Source organism: Pan troglodytes, chromosome 6 (assembly GCF_028858775.2).
Source record: "Pan troglodytes isolate AG18354 chromosome 6, NHGRI_mPanTro3-v2.0_pri, whole genome shotgun sequence".
NCBI lineage: Eukaryota > Metazoa > Chordata > Mammalia > Primates > Hominidae > Pan > Pan troglodytes.
In genome coordinates, this window is record NC_072404.2 from 119,544,948 (window position 1) to 119,570,379 (window position 25,432).

Genomic DNA, 25,432 nt, shown 5'->3' on the forward strand with positions numbered 1-25,432 from the left:
AATTATCTGACTATAGAGAAGAAAATGAACTAAAAGGGAGGGAGGCAAAGTGCAGATTCATTGAGAAATGACATTTGGGAGATGGACCATGATGCGTAAAAAGAGAGCTCGATAGTTGTAAGGGGAAAGTACATGCAACAATATAAAAACATTTAAAATTAGTGTGTTTTCAGAGAGGAAACAGCTTATTGTGAATGGTATATATGGTGAATGAAGGAAGTGGTAGAAATTGGGGCCAGATTATGAAGGACCTTGCAATAAATGCTATTGAATGTAGACTTGGTTCTGTAAATAATGTAACTCATCAAAAAAAAGTATAACCAGAAAAGAAAGACCAAATTTATTTTTCAAGATTTATGCTGATGACCGTATGGATGATGAACCACCAAGTGCCTAGTGACAAGGAGACCAGATAGAAAGCTGGTGCAACTGCCTAATAAGGAAGCTACCGATTTAAGGTAATGTCAGTGAGGGTGGAAAAAAAGGAGAATGTTTAAGAGACATTTGTATTTAGGAAAAATAGACTAGACTTGACCAAGTAAATGAAGGAGAGAAAATGAGACGGTTCAGAGATAATTTCTCCATTTAGCTAAACTAAAAACTAGAAACTATATTATCTTTGTTTTTCTAGCATCTAATAATGCGTATACTACATGGCAGGTGCTTAGTAATGGATGAATTAATAAATGATTAGTTTTGAAATCTAGGTAAGGCTGAAAACCCAGAGAAAGATTTAGGGAATGATTTGGTTTGGGGCACACCAGTGTGTGACATATATGGGTCATCCAGGTACAGTTCAGGTTCAGCTGGCAATTTGGATGGAGAGCTAGAGAATAAGAACTAGAAATATGTATTTCAAAAGCCACCAACATACACACAGCACTAGCGCCAAGGGAGTAGATAAGACAGCTCTGGGTAAATCTAGTTCCCTTTCTTGTTAACTATGGAGGCATGATTACTTTTGATTCTAAGAATTCAATTAACCACCACCATTCAGAGTGACCAAAGGTGAGGGAGCATTCAGGTTCTAAAGGCTACCTGGGCCTAAGAACCCTAATTTTTCATCTAGGAGAAAAGATAAAGAGACTTCTCTGAAGCACCAGCTACTGCTGTATGTCTATAGATGGGCAGGTGTGGCCAGTCTCCTTCAAAAATCTCCAATTCATTGTGTGCTGACAAGGAATCAAGACAATTTCTTACTGGAAACCCTCTTTAAGCACCAACATGTCTTTTAATCATCTTTTATAGATTTTGTTTTTTGGGGGGATGGAGTCTTGCTCTGTCACCCAGGCTGGAGTGCAGTGGTGCAATCACGGCCCACTGTAGTCTTGACCTCCTGACTCAAGTGATCCTCCCACCTCAGCCTTCAGAGTGGCTGGGATTACAATCACGCACCACCACACGCAGCTAATTTATTTATTGTAGATACAGGGTCTCACTATGTTGCCCAGGCAGGTCTCGAACTCCTGGGTGCAAATGATCCTCCTACCCCAGTCTCTCAAAGTGCTGGGATTACAGGCATGACCCATCATGCCCAGCCAGAAGTATTTTTAAATGTACCACACATTTCCACAACGAAGATTTTTTTCTAAATCATTTATCTCCTATCTGTTCTTATTAAAACTCTTCTCATTTAAACAATCTAGTCATTAAGTTCTATCTAATGCACAAATTTGCCTATACAGTCACTATATATTAGTAGTATGGAATCTCTTAAACATGCATTTGCAAGCACATATCCATACAAACTTTTTTGTGTGTTGTCAGCTAAAAATCTGCCAAGTTAAATAAAATTTATTGGGGTTTAATATATTTCCCCAAAAAATGTGAATAAAGGATATACATTTAGTAAACTTATTGGAAGTAACACTAATCTTTGAGAAAGGTAGTTATAAAATATTGCCCACAAAAATAAAGTACCAATGTATTATTTTATACAAAAGTAGAAAGCATAATTTATGCAATTTTTTAAATCCCTTAGGCAGTTTTTTATATGTCACCCTTAGGCACTGGTTTCATTTTTCTAGAGTTCAGTAAAAATGCCCACTGCTGCAATGATACATTCACAAAGGCAAAGTGATTACACTAAGAAATTTAATGGCAGATTTAGAGAAGATAAGAAAATAGCAGGGGAAAACACTGTTCTTTTACATATGAGAACAAGAAAAACAATCTTTTATCCCTGCGCAGTAAAATAAAATATGCTGTGCTTTTTAGTATCCTTGGTAATAATTAATATTGGTATTCCTTACAACAGTAGTACAGCTAGTAAAAATCTTAGGTTAACTTTATTCTTTGCAAACATGAAACATCCCAAAGCAGTTTTTAAAAAAATCTCCTGAAGTAGGTATCTACTGCAGAGTGGTCTGATGGCAGAACAGTAATATGTCCACACCAGGGGTAGTAGGAGATTTGAGAATCTCATTTACTGCACCAGTGGAGACTGAGCATCATGGCGGTGATGCTCTTAGAATCTAGAAAAGAGCCGGCCTCTATTAAACAGCTTCCCTGCTGACCTCTTCATCAGCAAAGTAGGCATTAAGTAAGGCTCCTTTACCATCTTGGAATGCAATGTCTCACAATCTCAGTTGTTGTTAAGAAAAAAACATAGTAAGATTATTAGGAAATGTTAGCATTCAAGCTATTTTCTATGATTTACATAACTTACCTTAATAGCATCAAGCATTACAGTCAAATATTACAGAAACACTGGAATGCTGGCACAGGACAAACGAAATGCAGAGAAATTGCAAAGGAAGAGCTCTTCACGTTTCTAATAATTTAGTATCCATGGAATTTTAAGGAAAACTGTCCCTTTTAGTCACCAAGTTTAATGTCTATAAAGATAATGCCCACACTCAAATCAATTTATATAAATATCTTACAGCTAGATTTTAGGATGTTACTCTTTATGTTTACAAAATTCGAATTGTTATCTGATCAATAAATGGATTAGATATTTTTATCTACTAGATTTCTAGTGTTATCTGACTAGCGTTTAATGAATGTAGCTACTTTTTGTAGAAATATAAATATTATGTAATATGCAAATTAACTTTTAAGGTAAAGAAATTTTATCATAAAGTCTTCATAAAATTTATTTAAAGTGCTTTTGGTTAAAAATCTATAAAAGCAGTTTGAAATAATGTATATTTAAAAAGGACATGAGTATAATTTTCCATTATGAAGTATTTCAAATATAGCCATGTAACTTTTTAAGAAAAGCCACTCAGACTGTATATACTAGGCCATATACAATATACTGATTACTTCTCCATAACTTAAGTTCCAAGTCTTGAGATTGTCTGACACCAATGTCATAACTAAATTTAATTGGGTATTAACAAAATTTAGTTATAAATATCAAACAATCATTGCTTCAAACACTAAGTTCAAGGCATGTCAGTAGGAAATATTCAACAAACAGGTTTGTTATGACTCAGTAGAAAACACTTAAATATCTAAGTTATAAAATATTAAGAACTACTTAAGTAAAAAAACTCTTATTTATTCACTTAAAGTACTTATTAGTATTCACTTTAAGTATTTAAGTATTAGTTCCTTCAGCACATATATGTCTTCACAGTAAAAACATATATACACCATTAACTCTAAACATATAAAATAGAATCTGGTGGCTGCACCAGCACAAATGAAGGGCTGTGGAATCCACAGACACATCTTCATTTCTGTATTCTCTTTATCCAAGACAATGCCTGAAACATAGTAGACACTTAGTAAATATTTGTTAAATGAAATTTTAAGCAGAGAAAGATAAATTTAATTCCAACCATGGAAAAAAAATAAACACTGACTTTGAACTTGAAATGTGAATTAGATTAAAATATTTTTATTTATAAACGTTTTAGAATTAAATAAAAATTAACAACGTCTCCTCTTTAGAAAACTGAAAACTATATAAATTTACCACATATCTACCTGTATTTGAAGAAATATGCCAAAATCTATTTTTGGTGTAATAAAACGTTAGCTACCTTAACAAGTACAGTATAGCAAAAACATCTTCCTACAGCTATGGTGAATTACAGATGAAGTATTTGCTAAAAAAATTTTTTTCATAGATAAAACAACTAAATTATCATTCTGCTTTCTGACTGATGATAAATTCATTTGAGAAAAACAATTGGTTTGGATATATCCTACATATCTTATAAAACAATACCTAAATGAGTAGTAAGGTTGTCTAAATGCTATTACAATAAATAAAACCTCCGTAAGAAACGATTGTTGATTCATGACCAGTAAGTTAAATCGATGTAACAAATAACTCCAAGTGTATCCATAGTATCATGACATGAGTTCATAAGCAGAGAAGGTACAAACAGAAAAGATACATATTTGTATATTAAACTATGCTACAAAATGTTTATGTTCTTATAAATGAAAATAAATTTGCAAAAACACTCTAAATTTTTTATTATGTACAACTAAGTATGAAACCACTCAGAAATTAGGTATTAATTATGGAAAAATCCAACTTGTCAATATGGTACACAGAACTATTTTTTAAAAAGAACTATGCTCCTTTTCTAATCTTTCAGCTGTTTCTTGGTATTAATTCAGAATATATTATTTTATAATATAGTAATATTATTAAAATAAAACCTTTTAAATGGCAGAATTATAGTAAACTACTTTCAAAAATTATTTTCCAAAATGCAAATTGATCGAAGCAGATCAATGAAAATTAAAACATATTCCTTTTACAAGTCACTTTAGAAACTTATACCAATGATTTTAGAAATAAATTCTCCAGCAATTTTATTCTCTGGGAAAAAAATAAAGCAATATGGCTTTGAGATTTTAAAATAAGTGGTATCTCTGACAATCTTAAAGAACTGCACTCCTATTGCTCTGACCTAACTACAAGAGTATTTGGGTAGGGGAGGTAAGAATGAGTAAGAGAAGACATAGAACTATAAAAAGAATGAAACAGATAATTCGGAAATTCCCATATTTTTTTCTTTTAAGAAAAAAAGAATTAAAAAGCATAACTTGGCTTTAATATAGTTCTGGAAAAAAAGACAATACTATTTCTTTAAAAGCTGACAAATGGTCTTCAAAATCATATCTGATCAAATTAAAAATTTAGAAAGAATACCTATAAACTTTACCCATTTACTACATGTATTCCATTCTATCTTATGATGAGAGCAGAAAAGAAAGGAGAAAAGAATGAAATACCAGAATTAATGCTTTGTCACCCATGAAGTTCAGGCATACATAGAAGGGCTACATTTATCTTACTGGAATGAAAATTTTAAAAATGACCCAAGATAATGACTGCAAAATTGTACTAAAGGTAAAAACCAGGTAAGACTAAAATAATAATCTGAAAAAAAATTTAAAGTCATATTTAAGTTCAATAAATCTGAACATTGACATAAAATGTTAAATGTGCTACTATTCTCTTTACTTACTTGTGAGACTAGTTAATGAATAGAATTTTATTTAAAATTCAATAGAGAATGAAGAAATTCAGAATAATGCCAACTACAATACAATATTGCTGCTAGTACTATTATAAATTTATTATTCTCAATTGGAATTTTAATAAACTTTAAAGAGTCCTTGAGTTACTATTTTTATAACTTCATTATAGAATAGATTAGATTTGAAATACAATGGAAATAAACTTTTGCTTCAGGAGAATTCTGAATGTCTATATCATACATGATCAATTTATACACAAAATAAGTCTAAACAATTATTTAGTCAGTAAGTCCAGCTATAAAAATAGCATATCACTATAAAATAAATTCTTAAAACAGGTGAATACAAAAATAATACATGATCATCTCATATAGACACATTATAACTAATAAAAAGCAATTTACCTCCAGGTACGAAATATAATTCATTGCCAATTTTTTTTACATTTTCATAAAAGTGTAAATACACACATACATGTTTATAATTACATTTTTCAGCAAGTTTATTTCCATTCAAATGACCCAATATGTTAACAAATTTCTCTAGATATCACAGACAGTATTAACAGGTAAAAGGTCTGTTTGCCTGGCTCATCTTAAAGCCAGAATGCAAAAACATTGCCATCTAGTGTTCGTACCAAATAAGCACTTTGAAAACAAACGTAAGTTTTTCACTTAAAAAATTAAGTGTATGTAGGTTAAATACAAACTGCCATTCCCATGGTTAAGAGTATAATTTTGATAGAAGAATAAAAGGAGAGAGAAGAAAACTAGAAAAGGTCACTGGGAGTCAATGGGAAGAAGAAAATATAAGGCATGTGGGAGAAATACTCTTTGGATGAGATTCCTGCCACATTTTGTTCTGGAACACAATATATATGTTATTAGATTTTCTTGGATACTTTACTGACCAAGCAAAAGTAAAGATCAACTCCTTAGAACCAGTTGCATCTATCTCTACCTACTCTCCGACCCTTTGTATACCCAATGAGAATAACTAAGATTGTGTTCCTAAATGACTTGCTATTAAATTCACCTAAATTCATGTATAGCAATACTTTAAATATACAAATTTATCATTTTGATTATAAAATGTTAATTAGAAGAGATAAAGAATAAAAAGATCAGCAACTACAATTGTCAAGTTTGATAAAAATTTAACTTCGTTAACAGACAAAGATACATTTTGGGCCAAGTTGTTTTCTTAACTGTGTAATATTACTGGCACTGCTATAACCACGAAGACTGCAGACATTGTTCATCATAGTCAAAGGCTCAGAGCAGCTAGTAAATCTCTAAATCAGAAGCCTCCCATTGTTTTTAATTGCCATATATTTTCCCCAGAGGATAAAATTGCTGAAGAGTTTATTTCTAAAAACAGAAAATGCTCTATGAATGTAAAGAACAATATGTAAGGTACCAATATGAGGTGTGGCATGTGGTGGCAGTAGTGTTACTATGATGCTACTATTACAATCACAACTACAATGACAACTACCACTACAATATAACCCCATTCAATTCCAACCAAACCAGGGTGACAGTTCACAGGTATGCCTTGCTTTTCAAACCTTTCTTCAGATCATATTAACCTTTCTTTCTGAATCTCTAACCTTAACTCTATCCTTTGGAAATAAGATATCAGGTGATTTTAAACTATTATTTCTCTATTTACCCATTTATACATTTCTGTATAATAAACATGTATCACTTATGTAAATGAGAAATATTTAAAAAACAAAAACTCCTACTCATTCTCCACAGCCAAGCCTCATTTTTCATCTTCTGTGAACTCTTTCAACCTGCCCAATCTGGAATTGATCTCTTTCTGCTCTAAACTTCTCAGAAGCACTATCTAGCATTCATTTACAGCCTTAAGAAAGTATTTAATAAATGGTGCTGGGAAAACTGGCTAGCCATATGTAGAAAGCTGAAACTGGATCCCTTCCTTACACCTTATACAAAAATTAATTCAACATGGATTAAAGACTTAAACGTTAGACCTAAAACCATAAAAACCCTAGAAGAAAACCTAGGCAATACCATTCAGGACATAGGCATGGGCAAGGACTTCATGTCTAAAACACAAAAAGCAATGGCAACAAAAGACAAAATTGACAAATGGGATCTAATTAAACTAAAGAGCTTCTGCACAGCAAAAGAAACTACCATCAGAGTGAACAGGTAACCTAAAAAATGGGAGAAAATTTTCACAACCTACTCATCTGACAAAGGGCTAATATCCAGAATCTACAACGAACTCAAACAAATTTACAAAAAAATAAACAAACAACCCCATCAAAAAGTGGGCGAAGGATATGAACAGACACTTCTCAAAAGAAGACATTTATGCAGCCAAAAAACACATGAAAAAATGCTCATCATCACTGGCCATCAGAGAAATGCAAATCAAAACCACAATGAGATACCATCTCACACCAGTTAGAATGGCGATCATTAAAAAGTCAGGAAACAACAGGTGCTGGAGAGGATGTGGAGAAATAGGAACATTTTTACACTGTTGGTGGGACTGTAAACTAGTTCAACCAATGTAGAAGTCAGTGCAGCGATTCCTCAGGGATCTAGAACTAGAAATACCATTTGACCCAGCCATCGCAATCCTGGGTATATACCCAAAGGACTATAAATCATGCTGCTATAAAGACACATGCACAAGTACGTTTATTATGGCACTATTCACAATAGCAAAGACTTGGAACCAACCCGAATGTCCAACAATGATAGACTGGATTAAGAAAATGTGGCACATATACACCATGGAATACTATGCAGCCATAAAAAATGATGAGTTCATGTCCTTTGTAGGGACATGGATGAAATTGGAAATCATCATTCTCAGTAAACTATCACAAGGACAAAAAACCAAACACCGCATGTTCTCACTCATAGGTGGGAATTGAACAATGAGAACACATGGACACAGGAAGGGGAACATCACACTCTGGGGACTGTTGTGGGGTGGGGGGAGGGGGGAGGGATAGCATTAGGAGATATACCTAATGCTAAATGATGAGTTAATGGGTGCAGCACACAAGCATGGCACATGTATACATATGTAACTAACCTGCACATTGTGCACATGTACCCTAAAACTTAAAGTATAATAATAATAAAATAAATAAACTTGTAGAGAAAGCCAAAAAAAAAAAAAAAAGAAAGTATTTTCATGTATACATTTTAATGCCCTAGAATAAGTTATAAGCTCATTGAAAGAAAAAACATGTACTATCCTTCATTGTGCCCCTCACACAGGTAATTTGTGGGCACCTGAGAAGTACAATCACATGTGATGCAAACATGTTTCTGCTCTGTTCAAAAGCACTGTCTTTCTCACTTCCCTAGGCTTTAAATCTCAAAGGTTTACTCATTGCATCATATTGTAAAAGTTGTTTAATCTCTCTGACTTAATGTAAGGCTCAATTGCTTATAATAAAGACCTGATAATTCAAAATACCTGCTAATCTAGAGTTACTGCAACAGTAAACACAAAATAAAAAATTCCTATGTTGTATGTAGAAAGCTATTAATAAAAGGTAAAGTTTTATTAAAATCCAATTTCAGACAAAGCTTTTTTAGAAAATACATGGGAAAAATCCCTGTAACACAAATTAAAACTGAATTACTTTTTTAAAGTTATCAGCATTAGTGATCTACCTACCTATCTAGGTAGCTATCTACCTATATAGCTAGCTATTTATGTAGCCTAGTAACTGAGTGAACTGAGTTTCTTCAAGAACACAATAAATGTAGATACAATTTTCTATACATGCTGACTTTTATAAAAACTATCTAAATTCAATGTTGAGAAAATTGAGATTATATTTGTTACTCAAACTCTTCTCTAAATGAAAAATTAAAAGTTACCAGCACACATTAGATTACAAAGTCTGACAGCTATTCTGGGGCCAGATTTATTCAGTGAATTAATTAAAACGCAGGCATTATTTACATATTTCTCAACCTAAAAATGCATAGAGAAAACAAAATGCTCACTGCAATATCTGACATGACTTAGCTTTTAAATAAATACTAGTTATATCATTTTGCTTTTTCTTCTATCCACTTGTACCATGTGCTAACCATTGTTTTTCTGGACCATTTAAGAAATCTACTGTGACTATAATTTTAATAATTTGTTTTTTCTTAAAATGTCAACTAAAAAACAAATCTTAACTACTTGTTTTTTTTAAAGTCATATTTTCTATTTTTATGCTTTGCTGCCACCTAGTGAAATTCTGAGAACTTAATTATTCTGGAAAACAGCATTTTTTAATAAAAGCACATCTATCTGCAAAGTACATAGATGAGGAATAAGAACATTGTAGATTACTCTGTTACAAAAAAAATTTTTTTCAATTTTGTTTTCATTAAATTACAATTCATCAACTTGGTCATCAAGCCACTTGTTTAATTAGCAAGATAATTATGATTATTTAATTTTAAAAATTCCTTTATTGAAAAAGAGCCAAATTAAATTATTTGCCATGAGGTTATCCTTGTAAACATATGTAAATTTAGTGATACCCCCAAAGATTCTATATATGTAATTTTCAATTACTTACCAAAAACATGGTTCATTATATAGTTAAAACAGTAACATATGTTGAACAAAAATCTGAACGCCTGGAATTCTATTGACTCTACTATCTGAAGAATCCCACAAAGATTACAGATAATAATTTATGATTAAGCTTACCTGGGAAAAAATATTTGCTGTTGGAGCAACTCTGCTGTCCACGATACTATATAATATTGCTAATAATCTGTCTAGTGGAAATGGTTTTGGCCCAAGGAGATGATTGCTTGTCTGAAAAAAACAAAACAAAAACATGGATTTTCTTCTTATACCAGAGCACTCACTTTCTGTACTACAAAACTGCCAGTAACAATGTATTTTTGTTATATATAGTTCCCCTAAAAATGCTAACAAATCTAACCTGCAAACTCTAAGTTAAAAGTTCAGCTGATATGATCATGATTTATCCTTTTTTTAAGTTTGTTTTGTTTAGAGACAAGGTCCGCTGTCACCCAGGCTGGAATGCAGTGGCAGCGCAATCATGGCTCACTACAGCCTTGAATTCCTGGGCTCAAGCCATCCTCCTATGTCAGATTCTCCTCTTGAGTAGCTAGGACTCTAGGCACACACCGCAATGTTTGGGTATTTTTACAAAGTATTTTGTAAAGACAGGGTCTCACTATGTTGCCCAGACTGGTCTTAAACTCCTGGCCTCAAGCAATCCTCCCCACCTTGGCCTCCCAAAGTGTTAGAATTACAGGCATGAGCCACCATACCCAGCCATGATTTATCTTTTAACATATTCCTCAAGATTTCTGACTTAGTATCAACAAATATTAATTAAAGAACTCACAGTCATCCGGTCTAGTCCTAAATATGCCTCCTATTTTACTGTTATAACCAGGTGTTAAGTAATTTTGCCAAATCCAAGATAATAACCAAACCAGATTCCTAAGTTGTAGACTAGAGCTTACTACTTATTTCTCACAATTCCTCTTTGTACAACTGCCAGGAAAATTCAACACCAGTAGCTCTAAAAAGATCAATTACAGTAAGTCGTAGCTTAACTTAGAAAACTAATAAAATATTTTATAAAGTAAATAAGCCAGCAGCCTAAAACAATGTAAAATTTAAAAAAATTTTTTCAATATTGTAAAATGTTCATACTTGTATACAAACTCATATAGTATAATTCATGTCATCAGAAACGAGACAATGCTCAAGTTCCATTCTATTAGCAGATAATTTTAATAGCCAATAAATATTTATTTCTTTTTTTGAGACAGAGCCTCACTCTGTCACCCAGGCTGGAGTACAGTGACACGATCTTGGCTCACTGCAAACTCCACCTCCCAGGTTCAAGTGATTCTCGTATCTCAGCCACCCAAGTAGCTGGGATTACAGGCATGCACTGCCACACATGGCTAACTTTTGTATTTTTGGTTTTGCCGTGTAGGACAGACTAGTCTCGAACTTCTGACCTGAACTAATCTGCCCACCTTGGCCTCCCAAAGTGCTAGAATTACAGGCGTGAGCCAGTGCACCCAGCTACAAATAAGTACTTTATATTAGCAATGGCAAATAAAATTGGAAACTGTATTTACATGCATGGGAGTAACTATTTATTTAAAACAAGAATGAATGTAAAGAAGAATACCTACTCAGAATTATACAATGAAGTTTTTACCTCGACTAGAAATTATTTTCCAGGTCTTAAATTTTGTATGCTTTTGTCACTAAATACTTCAAATATATAAAAGAGTACAGAAGTGAATATAATGAATACCAATGGACTCACCACTCAATTTTATCAAATATACTGTGCAATACGTGCAGAGAAACAAAACATTAGACCACATTACAGGTAAGTTGAAGCTTCCTTGAACCCTCTCCCATCCTATTCTCCCTTTCCTTCTCTAGAAAAATTCCACTATCTAGAATTTGATGTACTCTCATGAAGGTTTTATACTACTGCATATGTATCCACAAACAATATACAGCATTGTTTGCATGGTTTAAAATTTTATATAAATGATATCATTTGGAACATACCTCTCTACCAATTGCTTTTTGAGATTTATCCATATAGATACATGTAGCTCTAGTCCATTTTTAAATTACCTTACAGAATTCCATTTTATGACTACTTAAAAAAATTCATTATTACAAATAATCCTGTGACTGATAATCTTGTACATTTCTCCTTGTGCACATGTGTGAGTTTCTCTAAGTAGGATTGCTGGATTAAAGCACAAGGCAGTGCACTGCAGCATGGGTGACTGAGACCCTGCCTCAAAAATAGATAAATAATAAAAATTCTAAACGTTAACCATTTGTCTATTGTAGGAGTTCAAGAACAGTGGTAAACATCATCGTAGGCTTTGGAGTCAGGAAGTCCTGGAATTGAGCAAAACTGCCTCTAAGAATAAGGGAAACAAAACTTGCAGTTTCTATAGTGCAGAGTTTATATTTCAAAATTCTCCATCTTCTGACAAGAAAAGCAACAGTGGTTTGGACATACAAAGTGGAAGAAGTGATCTAAATAGTCTAAATGCTTCTTTCACCAGTTTCAACCTTATCTGACCCCACCTTCAAAAGTACTTAGTGCTTCTAATCCCTAAGCTTTTTCCAGATTCCTAAGGCCAAATTAGCTAAGTTTGAGGCTTAGGTTTTAGCGTTTTCTCTAATCTGCTTGGTCACCTCAATATCTACCTACCATGCAATTGCCAATTCTGGGGGTCTCTCATCTGCTTAGTATTTATGAGTTTACCTTTTTTATTTGTTGTGGGTGCTTCAAAGGGGAAAGAAAAGAGGAAAATGCCTGTATTCAATTGGCTGTATTTAACTAAATAATCCAGGGTAAACTTCTTCATCTACTAAGTCACTAAAAAACTTTGTCAACTCAGTTTTAAACTCCAGCACCAGCTCACTTAAATGTGCGTTCAATCACTATATTCAATAGAACAAAATTCTATTACAGTATAACGGTACCATATCAACACAAATAAGTTGCTATATTCAAATGACAAATACAATTATAGATGTATCTATTTCCTATATTATCTTCATTTCCTAAGTTTCTTCCATTAGAAATTAAAATGTAAATACCTTTTCATGTTTTTTTAGAAAGTTGGTTTTCTTGATTTTTCCATGATGCTGCAATTAAGGAAAACAAATTTTAAGTTGAAAAGATAGTATTCCACAAAACCAGAAAACGTTATTTATTTAAAACATGGCACACATAATACTAATCTGTATATCTCAGGTTTTTAAATAGTTATTCTTCTTATCACCTTGTATATATATTAGACTTCAACATATTTTAGGCCAATTTCGTTTAGACTTGGATTGGATATAAAATTACTTTTGCATGTAAAAAAAGAATTTCTAAAATAAAATAATGACATTTCCTAAAAGAGCTTATTATATTGATTTAGTTCAGCATATACATTGCTATAAAAATGAAACTTCCAGAGATATGGATTTTTATTCATCCCATAAACAAGTCTGGCAATTCACATAATAAACACTGACAGAGGGCATTTTAGTTACGCACAGTTCACATAATAAACACTGATTGAGAGCGTTTTAGTTAGGCACTCAGGATTCAATAGCAGGGGAAAACAATAGATGTGGTCCTTGCCCTCTAGAAACTAAAGAGGGCCAGGTACAGTGGCGCACACCTGTAATCCTATCACTTTGGGAGGCCGGGGTGGGAGGATGACTTGAGGCCAGGAATTTGGGACCAGCCTGGCCAACATGGCAAAACCCTGTCTCTACCAAAAACATAAAACTTAGCCAGGTGTGGGGGCACACACCTGTAATCCCAGCTACTTGGGAGGCCGAGGCTGTAGTGAGCCAAGATCACACCACTGCACTCTGGCCTGGGTGAGAGAGTGACACTCTGTCTCAAAAAAATAAAAAAAAATAAAGTCCTGAAGAGTAGCACAAGACATGACAAAAAAATGAATAAATATAAATTGTTGTAAGTCCAAAGAAGAAAGCAAACATCGTGTGAAATAAGAAACAATAAAGAGGACCTACTTTAAGATAGGTTGTACAGGGAGAACTGCTTTGAGAAGGCAATATTTAAACTGAAGCATGAAGAATGAGTAGAGAAGGAGCTTTCCAGAAAGACAGAACATACAGACAAAGACCTTAAGGTAGGAAAGAGATCAGAATGTTTTGAGGAAAGAGGAAAAAGGAAAAAGTCTAAAGTGACAAGAACATAGTGGGTAAAGAAGAAGAAAAAAACAACTCTAAACTGGGATTTCTCCAACTAATGTATGTACAGGAGAGGCTCCTTCAGTGTGCTGGATAATTATTCACTACAGTGAGTTTTAGAACAACAAAGAGTTACCGCTCTTAAAATTATTTCCATCCTCCACACTTTAAACAAAACCCTATGTATTTTTTAAATCTGAATTATTACCTAAGGTATACCTGATATCCTCTTTTCTATGAAACTGCCTACCTTTTCTCAAATTTGAGGTTGTGACATTAATGTAAAGCCTTTAAAGAATGAGTCGTAAATACATATTTGGCAATCTTATTCTAATCTCTTCCCCTTAGAAATTTACAAGTGTTAAGAAATTTCAAAATATTCCTGGGATCTTAAAAAATAAAGTGAAAAGAAGTATGTTATTATTACCTTAAGAAAAAACCTCTTGTCAGTTCTTGCTGGATTGTATGAAGCAAGGTATGCAGCAATTAGAATGAACTTAGAGTAATATGGAAGTTCCACATGAGTATGCGCTGAGAGGCCTATATAACAAAACACTTTGATGAAGTACTTATTAGGCTAACATTGGGTTTTAAGTATCTCTTCTCACTTAACTTTTCATTTCCATATGGTATTCTCTAGTCAAAATGACCTATTTCCTTATTTTAAAAAGTGTCATGATAATGATGGCCGTGGTGGTGATCAACACTATTATTAATGACAGGCTTTACTCAATCTATTATTTTTGCTTGGCTCTTCTCATTCTGAAGTCTAAATCCTACTCGTTCTTCTCTTCAAGGCCACGCTCTCCATTAAACCCCTGGTGTTCCCCTACCACACCAAAATAGAGAAACTTATTTCTACTATGAATTCCTACTCTGAGTATTCCCACATAACGTGATGCCTTATATTAACAGTTAACTGTACAGGCTGAGTATACTTTATCTGAAATGCTTGGGACCAGAAGTGTTTTGGATTTTTTCAGATGTTAGAATACTTGTATATGCCAGTTGAACATCCCTAAATTCTGAAAAATCAAAGAAAACAAGCATTTCCTCTGAGCTTATGTCAGCACTCAGAAAATTTTGGAGCATTTTCTATTTGGAAGTTTTGGATTCAGAATGCTTAACCTGTACATAAATCATACCCCTTAGTAAACAATACTATTTGTTGAAGGAGCTATGTCTAACGTTTTTTTGTATCCCTACACTGCCTTGCACATAGAAAATAACTGATGAATGGATAAATATTAAAACAGTAGGGTCATTCAAGTAGCACTGATTCTTAAGGGAAGGGAAGGAATCTGATATTTACTGAAAATCTACTATGTGTCAGACACTGTTAGGTGCTTTACTTAAGCATCACTTTGAATCTTTGCAGTAATGCTAAATATTCTTCCTATCTCACAAGTGAAAAATTGAGCTGGGTTCAAGGTCAAACAGATAGAAAGTAGTGCAAATCAATTATTACAGATTTGTTCTAACTCTGGCATCTATCCCTTTTCCTAAAAACACACAACTAGAAGTCACTTGTAAAGCATCTGGAACACATAAAAACCAAAAAAACACAAAACAGCACTATTTCATACCATTTTCTTTAACCATCAGCCACCGACTTTTAAAAAAAAATTTTTTTTCAATATTTGCTCATTTTTTTAAGTAAAATTAGTTCTATTTAATATTTGGGATGAATCCAAAGTAGTAGTTTTCTTAAACAAAAGCACAATGTTTTCAAAACATAACCACCAAAGTGCATACCCCAAACCGATTAACATAAAATTACATTTTATTCCATAAAACTCATGAAATATAAACATAATGAGATAAAACTGTCACATAATTAGATTGCTTTAATAAAAGCATTTAAAGAAATAGAAACTGCTTGATTTTCATGATATAATCCAATATTTAGAAAATAGAAAGCTGGTATTCAAACTTTTATTTCCTCCCATTAAATTAGAGCTTCAGTTAAAGAAAAATCATTAATCAAAATAGCATTATAGCTTGAAAAGTAAATTCTCTTTTATAACACTATTTCCTGACTGAATGCTCTTTAGTATTAACTTTAGTGTCTTGATAATTAGCTGAAGAAGTATCTCCGGTAACTGTCTCAATACTTCCTCTGATACCTTTCAGTTGCCCCGGATCTGTGTCATCTTTCTGTAGCTTTTCCCACTGGGAACTGAAAAAAAATAGAAGAGCAAAAATGAATTAAAAATAAATAAAATCAATATGGTGTACTTAAAACAGAGCCCTAGAAAAACTAAATTTTTTTATTTATTAACAAAACAGAAAAGAAAAATATATACATGCAATAAACATGTTTGTACCTGTACAAAATAATTTAATGTATATATTAGAATGGCATAAATTTATAAAGCAATATCTAGATATTAACTATTTTAATAATCTCTTTTACTATGATCACTGTTGTAGCTATCAAAAAACTTCACCCAGGCCGGGTGTGGTGGCTCATGCCTGTAATCCCAGCACTTTGGGAGGCCAAGATAGGAGGATCACATGAGGCCAGGAGTTCAAGCTCAGCCTAGGCAACACGGGGAAACCCCATCTCTATTAAAAATACAAAAATTAGCTGGGTATGGTGGCGCATGCCTATACTCCCAGCTACTTGGGTGGCTGAGGCACGAGAATCACTTGAACCTGGGAGGTGGACGTTGCAGTGAGCTGAGATTGTGCCACTGCACTCCAGCCTGGGCGAGAGTGAGCCTGTCTTTAAAAAAAAACAACAACAAACAAAAAACCAATAAATACTACCACCTACCACTCAGTAAAACTCCCAATGTTCTAGTTACCGTATTAGATGCAATTGTCATATACTATTTCTAAACTCTATAGCAATCCCTCAAAGTAGGTATCACAACAGAAAACTGAGGCTCAAAGATTAAGTCACCCAAAGACATTTAGCCAGTCAATACTAGAGCTACGAGTCGAATCCTTGTAGGATGCTTGCAGAGTTCAAGGTATTTTAATTGCCCCATCCTGGACTTATTTGCAATTAAAGCTGTTAAACAACCAAAACACTATTAAGAATATGAAGTGATTATGACATGACAAATTGAATTTATAAGGCAACACACTATAGTATAATGAGTAAAGAATGCCCTACGACAGTTTTAGCTGCATGACTTCGAAAAAATGAATAGTTTACTCATAAAAAAAAATAAGGCAGTTTGATGCAAAGGTGCTCACCAACTCTAAAACTCTCACAGAACTCTTAAAAATGAGCTAATTTACAGGGCTAATTTAAAAATAATGCCAGATTAGAACAATTAAATATCCAAAATCTGCATGAAGAACAGGGTGGAAGTGATAAGGATGAGTGTGGGCCTTCTTTGAGTATACTTTAAAAAAAGTAGTTTTAGCTTTTGAAGTATTCTTTGATACCCATCTCTCACCTGTATAGCAATCAACAAGTTTAATTTTCCCCTTTCTCTTTTCCTTCTTTTCCCATTTTTTTAAGTTGTAATATTCCTACCTTGTCAGAATACATAATATTTACATACTATTCTTCTACTCTTATTTCCACCTTAATTTTAGTTTGGAGCTAAACTTAATTAAATTCAATGTTCATCATCAATCCTTTTGTTAGTTTCTCCAGTCATCTCTTTTTCACATCAAGGTCATCCTAAGAAATGTCTTATGAGTAGTGTTCTCTGAGTTCTTCCATGTTTAATATTGTTTTTCTCTAGCCTTGATAGTTCAATGACAGGTTTGACTGAACATAAAATTATTTGGCTTACACTTCCTTTCTCCTTGAGTTTCTTGAAACTGTTGATCCATTTGTTTCGCTTTTTCACTGACTTTCCTTTGTAAGTGACTTTTATTTTTTGCCTGAAAGCTCAGAGGTTTTTTTCTGTTATTTTTAACGTCTAAATGCTTTCCAAGAAGTCTCTGTAGTAGGCTGAATAATGGCTCTGCCTCCAAAGATACCAAAGTCCAAATCCCTAGAACATGTGAATACATTCTTATGGGGTAAAAGGGACTTAGCAGATGTGACTGAGTTAAGGATCTTCAGATAGACATTACACTGCATTATCCAGATAGGCCCAATAGAGTCAGAAGGATCCTTCTAAGAGGAAGACAAGTCAGAGAGAAGAGAAAATGCTACACTGCTAGCTTAGAAGATGGAGAATGGAACCACAAGCCAGGGAATGAAGGCAGCCTCTAGAAGTTAGAAAAGGCAAAGAAACAGATTCTCCTTGAGAACCTCCAGAAGAAAAGCCCTGTGGACCTGTTTTAGACTTCTGACATACAAAACTGTAAGACAGTAACTATGTGTTGTCCTAAATCACTAAATTTCTGATAATTTATTACAGTACAATATACTAGTACAGTTTCAGAATTGATCATTCTGGATTAATTGGGAAAATGAACTGTTTTAATGTGTAAAGCTAGGTCTTCTATTTCTGGAACGTTTTCTTGGATTATAATTTTAGATCTTAACTCCAATCCATTGTTCTTTTCTGTCTTCAGGAGCTCCAATTAAATATATGTTAAATCTTTGTCTATCATATTTGTCACATCCTACCTGATTATTTTTACCTCTTTTTTTAGTTTTGTTCTCTTGATTATTTTCAGTCCTTTCCTCAATGTCTCTTACTATATTCTCAGTTGAATCTACTTTCCTTTGGATATCTTATTTTTTCATTTTCATTTCTGAACTTTGCTCCTGAGTTTGATCAACTTTTATTTCACATCCCCCTGTTCTTTGTCCATTTATTCTAAGTTATTGAATTTCAAACTTAAAGAATGCTTTCCATACCTGAAAATGCTTTTTAAACAAACCTAAACCAAGTAAAGGTGTGGTACTGCAGTCTTCCTCTGCTTTGTTTTGGGTGTTAAGGGGGAAATGTTCATCAACTAAACTGTTTTATTCACATTTTCTGTTTCTTCCTAAATAATACCTTTACATGGCTTTTCCATGTTGTCTTTTATTCATTTTGAAATACCTAATGTTTGGCTTGGTCAGTAATAACAGGTGATTTTATGAATGCAGGGGTAAGGTTGCGGAATGGCACAATTACTTAATTCTAAAATGCTCCCTTCTGGAAAAAATAATGAAGTCAAGTTTCTTTAATATATGGTGCTATTATGAAAAGGAGGGATTAGCTTCTGATTTTGTCATTTCTTTTTTATTTGGGGGATGAGAGGAATCTTTAATTTCTATCCTTTCTTTCCATTCTTTTCATTACCAACTCTCAAAGGAATACCACACCCTTCTGAATCAACTACTTGTCTCTCCTCAAAACAGTACTTTCCCAAGACTATCATGCTAACTCTGGCCCCCATACTCTTAAAACAAAAAAAATACAAAAAATTAGACAGGTGTGGTGGCGCATGCCTATAGTCCCAGCTACTCGGGAGGCTCAGGTGGTAGGATCACCTGGACCTAGGGAGGTTGAGGCTGCTATGAGCTGTGATCTTGCCACTGCACTCCAGCCTGGATGAGACAATGGGACCCTATCTCAAAAAAACAAAAAAACAAAAAACAAAATGTCACTTTGATTCTCCAGTAGCCAGTGCTCTAATCCTTCCAGCCTCAGAACTGTTCAACACTTTCTCACTCAGGGTTGAACTCTCTTTCTTCAAGTAATTTCATTTGTATTTCACCACTACTAGTCAACGTATCCCTTGTCCCAACAATCTTCTCTTTTCCTTTCAGTCTTTGTTTGACTTTTCACCTGAGCATGAGCTCCAGAGCTGGCCCTGTTGGTTTCAGTTGTTTACTTCACTACTGATATATAAAATGAAGCTTGTAGCAATCTCTAACTCCTGTTAATACAGCAGGCAAGAGTTATGGGTGGTTCTATTAGCTCTCTTTATTGATATTGTGGACACAATTGAATTTAGGTGGCCACAATTATCCTATGGGACTAGAAATCCTTTCATTATTATGTAAGAATCATTTTAACAAGCAAACAAGTTTTCCTACATTTAGAAGATCACAAGCTTTTCCATTCTATGATTTCTAAAAACTCTCATTAAATGAATTTTTGTTACTGAAAAGGGAAAAGGAGTAATAGTATCTTTGTAGTATTTCTGCTAATTAAGAAACTACCAAATTTTTACCTGAATTATAGGCTAATCAGTTAATTAAACTGAAATCAAACAAAATTATTAAGGAAAAGTAGTTAGTGATAGAATAAGGCATTCATGAGAGAAAAATGGTTAAAAAAATTGACTAGAAAGAAAAGCAGACAGTGTTGATGTTTTTAGGTTTCCTATATTGATTTGTAATCTAGGCTTAATCTAATATCTATAAGACACTTCAATATTTACAATAATTTTCAGATATATTATCTAAATCTTCTAAGGACTGTTAGAGGAGAAAGCCAAAGCCTAGAGGTTTTAGGACTTGCTAAGTTCACATACGGCAGACAATGGCTGAGCTGGAAGTCAAAATCATGTTCTTCTCACACACTATGTGCCACCATGTCTCTCCTGAGCTGTTTCACTACTAAGAAATTTTAATAATAGACAAATGTCGATTTATAACGGTTCACATATTTATTTTAAAATCAAATTTTCATTATATCATTCAAATATCTAGCATAAATATGGCAAAGCTAGTACTGACTTTCCTATAGCTTTCCAGGTTAAAAAAAAAAAAAAGGCTTTGTTACAAATTGTGTAACATAATGGAGTCACATATGCTAAAACCCCCAACAAGTAGAGCCAGGGAGGGCCATGAAGAAAGTGTTATCACGGATAATGCTTGATAAAAGAACCATCACAAAAAACTGAAAAAACCATAACCTTGCACAAACGCCATCATAACCTTATACAAAAATCCTGTGAGGATGTTTGCCCAGCAACTGCCTGTCAAACTCCGAACTGGTACCACCTTTGTTGTTGATCCTTGTAGAGAAGAATAATTATCTCAAAACAATTATGTAATTCTCCTCATTCTTCCTTTAAAAACCTTTGTCTCTCTTTACCTTCCTGAATATGCAGAGTTTACTACAGCATGTGCATTCCCACTGCAATGCCCATCCTCAAATAGATTATCATTTTCTTTTAGAGTCCCTCTCTGTTGTTTAGGTTGACATATCTGGAGTCAGAAGTGGGACTTGCAGCAAGATCACCTTCAGAAGGAATCAGCAATTCTTAGAACTGGTATATAGTACTCACTTGAGCCCTCTGAACTTTCTGCTTCCACAGCTCACCTTTTCTGCCCTGGTGAGCCTCCTGCTTTTTGATGGAAGCTCCTGAATTCATTCAGGATCTCATTAAGGGCACCTTAATAAAGGGCCTTGCAATCCTCTTGGGATAATAACAACTTTTTGCCTTTTCTGGCAATCCCTTTCTGGTAAGGACAAGTGTCCTTCTGGTTTGAATACTCCGGTTACTATAAAATTTGTGTTCTGTGAGGTATGTCTTTTCTGGTGAATTCACTTCTGGTTCCGCATGCCTAATTTAGTATTTTGTTTAATGTGCATACCTGGGTTTAAAATTTTTGTGAAATACTCTTATCTTGGTTTCATTTTGGTTTGGTAACACACATCTGTAAATAATTTAGCTTTTTTCCTTTGCTTATTTCTAAGAATCTACAAGAAGCAAAAATAAACATTCTAAATGGTGGGCACAGCCTAGCTAATTAAAAGCCACTACGATGGTCCCCACCATCTAAAACACTGGTCCAAATGCCTAATACTCCCTGACAAGATTTATGGGATTTTCTTTGTTCTTGAGTGATTAATAAGAAACAAAATGGGATCCTCAAATTCTAAAGGCATGCCAAAACAATCTACCTTTGGGGATTCCAGCCAGCTATATTATGGACTGTTCTTGGGCATATTTTTTAACTGATGGGCAAATTGTTACAGAAGGCAGCTAGTCAGGCATGAGCAGGACAGGAGAAGGCTCCCCCTACCCCACCAGGAACATCAGGCGACCCTAGGGTGATGGGCAAGCTATTGTCACACTGTATCGCTAATAATTGGTCACAGCTGGCACCATGCAACGGCAGTCTCCCAATAGATAGAAACACCTGAAACTGGTGATCAGCGGCTTTCCAATAAGATCTCAGGAGTTGGGTAGGTAAGCTCAGGCATGTGCAGTAAGAGGCAAAATAGAGGCATTTAACTAGTATATGACCTTCCAGGGACATTCCACTGGTAAGGGAAGAACACCTCCAGTGAGCATGTGTACAAGGCCAGTAAACACACTGCACATGCTCACCTCCCAAGGGCTAGCAGGCCACTGCACACACATGGACAGCCAACCACAAGGGAAGAATCAGAGAAGGGTTGTAGGAACCCAGAAGTAAGCCAACATATAAAACTCTAAGTAAAAGGTCAATGGGGCACTTATCTTTCAAGTCGCCTGCTTGGCCTTCCTCCAAGTGTACTTTCCTTCCTTTTGTTCCTGTTCTAAAGCTATATAATAAACTTTCACTCCTGCTCTAAAACTTGCCTGTCTCTCCTTCTGCCTTGTGCTTCCTTGGTAGAATTCTTTCTTCTGGGAAGAAAAGAATTGAGGTTGCTGCAGGCCCAAACGGATTTGCCGCTGGTAACAAAATGACATCAAGGAAAATTTGGAGCACAATGGCCATTATTTGAACTCTTTAAACTTATTAAAAAAAAACTGCAACCAACTAAAGAATTAAAATATGTAGAGCATTCTAATTTCTCTACCTCTCTATTTTTTTCCTGCCTACTTTGAATCTAGTAACTTTTTCTGCTGGTATTGAGATAAACTTGCTGCTATGGCATTCCAGCCAAGATAGAAACAAAGGGGGAAAAAGTTTTAGAGTGCTTTCAAATTATTGTTTTACAAATTACATCAGCTCCATGGCAACTGACAACCTACACATTTTCTGGAAATGTAAATTTAGGTTTGCCTTACTAACAATTGCTTTGAGTGATGGAACAGTTAATTTAAGAGTTGGATGTTCTAAAAGAAAAGAAGAGATCAATGTTTATAAGAGTTAGGCTCTCAGATCAAAGAGGTCAAAATCTTGAGCTTAGAGCAGTAATATAACATTTCTCTGTCTGGCATAAAAATGGCTTTGTCTGCCAGGCAGGGACTAGAAAAAGCTGAAACAAACCAAAACCACGCTGCTAAAACACTTCCAAAACCACCCTGCTAAAACGCTTCCTCATCCACACTGACTAGTCAAGCAAATCAGACCAATAAACAAAAGACAGTTTTGTTACTAATTCTAGGATACTTGGAGATTTTTTTCTTATATAATTCAGCTAGTCCTATCTAAAAAATATAAACATTGGAATGTGTAACACTAAACTTATTTGAAACTGAAAAAAGGATAAAAAGAAGTGTTTTTAAAAATCAAACTGCTACAGAAACTGCTTTATCCAAAATGTTGGTACACAGTCTTCATAAGATTGCCTACTGGGACAAATAAAGTTTAGTCATGAGAACAGGTCCCAATTTTATCAGAAATATAGTTTGGATCCAACTATCCTTTTATAAACTGGTGTGTATATGTGTTTGTGTTTATACATATATACATATGTTGTGTCTACGTGGTAAAATCTGGCACAGTTGTCCAGAAATCCCTTAGGGCATTCTATTCAGATTGGCTTCAATAATAATGAAAACTGTTAAAATAAACAGTAATTAAACCAAATGACATGTGACTTAAATGAACCTTTAATAAATAAGCTAGTTATCTGGGAAAGGCATAGACAGGGAAAGCCTGGTTGCATTAAAAAGGCTTTACAGGGCCATTTCAAAATATGTCAAAGAAATATTTTGCGGTAAAATACTTTGATTTCTTTCGGTGTCTGCTATCTGTCATGTGATTCTATATCAGAGTCCAGTTGGAATTTGGTTTCTTATTGACACAAAGAGTCTGTTTTGTCAGTCTTACGATCTCTCTGCTTTAATGTTAATGATGGTCAGTTGTGCCTAAGCTCTAAAAGGGAAGGGCTATAATGGACGTGTCTAGCCTCCCTTTTCCTCATGGCTAGGAATAGTTTTTTTCAGGTTTTTGTGAGGTCCCCTTTGCCAAGCAGTCCATTTAGTTGTTGGGGAGCTCAGGATTTTATTTTTTGTGTACAGTAGTTCAATACTTTTTTAAATATAAAAATAAATAAGCAAGCTGGTTTTAAACTTGTTGATAAAATAAAAATAGAAATGTCTTCAGAATTGTCGGCATAAACTTTTGCCGGGATTTATGGGCCGGGCAGTTTTATATTTGTCTCTACTAGACAAGAGGTTTTAATAAGGTATAAGGGTTTGACACAGAAGTACAAAACTATAAACTCAGCCTAAATACAGAACAATCTTTGTGTAACTCTTTGATAAATAAGACCAATTGAATATTGTTGGTTTAATAAAAACAGCTGTATCTCCAAAGTAATCAGCAAAATACCCACAATTTTAAGATTCTCACTTAGGTGAACACCTGATATTCATAGGCTATAAAAATGATTAACATGGAAATAGCGTGAACTAATGACTAGCCTTGCCTAATGCCTCAGTTTTCATAAGAAATCTACTTATACTTGTTAAAAATAAATAAATTAGATGAATGTAGGTGGCATAAACATTTACAAATAGTTGAATTAAATAATACTCATTAAATGTCTGAATCACTTCCAAATAAGAAAAAATACTGAAATATAAATTACTAAACATAAGTTTGTTCTTGGCTTCTTAAAGTCTAAAAAAAGACTATATTTGGGACTATCACTACACATAAAAGGTTATAAACATATTTATAAAATTATAAAATTGCTCATATCTATAAAAAACTGATATGTGACAAAATTTCTTGCTTCCTAGGTTTTTACTAGAAATTGAGGTTACTAAAAGTAACCTTAACAATTCTAACATATATAATTCTGTACACAAAGTATACCCCCAAAAATAAGATGTTTTTAATGAGAATTATTGTTTTTTTAAATTTTACTTTAAGTTCTAGCATACACGTGCAGAACGTGCAGGTTACATAGGTATACATGTGCCATGGTGATCTACTGTACCTTTCGCCCCATCATCTCAGTTTTAAGCCCTGCACGCATTAGGTATTTGTCCTAATGCTCTCCCTCCCCTTGCCCTCCACCCCACAAAAGGCCCCAGTGTGTGATGTTCCCCTCCCTGTGTCCATGTGTTCTCATTGTTCAACGTCCACTTAGAGTGAGAACATGCAGTGTTTGGTTTTCTGTTCCTATGTTAGTTTGCTGAGAATGATGGCTTCCAGCTTCACCTATGTCCCTGCAAAGGACATGAA

General features: G+C 34.1%; 1 protein-coding gene across 2 annotated transcripts in view; it reads right to left on the reverse strand.

Annotated features, from left to right (window-relative positions):
- The window catches only part of ORC5 (origin recognition complex subunit 5), a 78,162-nt gene that overhangs the window by 24,549 nt on the left and 28,181 nt on the right, over positions 1–25,432 (reverse strand). For both annotated transcript variants that reach the window (XM_519292.4, XM_016957963.4), the window contains exons 9-12: positions 16,341–16,393; positions 14,642–14,754; positions 13,099–13,146; positions 10,171–10,281 (exon numbers count right to left, since the gene is read on the reverse strand). In XM_519292.4, coding sequence (XP_519292.3) covers positions 10,171–10,281; positions 13,099–13,146; positions 14,642–14,754; positions 16,341–16,393 — 325 coding nt within the window. The remainder of the gene's footprint in view (positions 1–10,170; positions 10,282–13,098; positions 13,147–14,641; positions 14,755–16,340; positions 16,394–25,432) is intronic.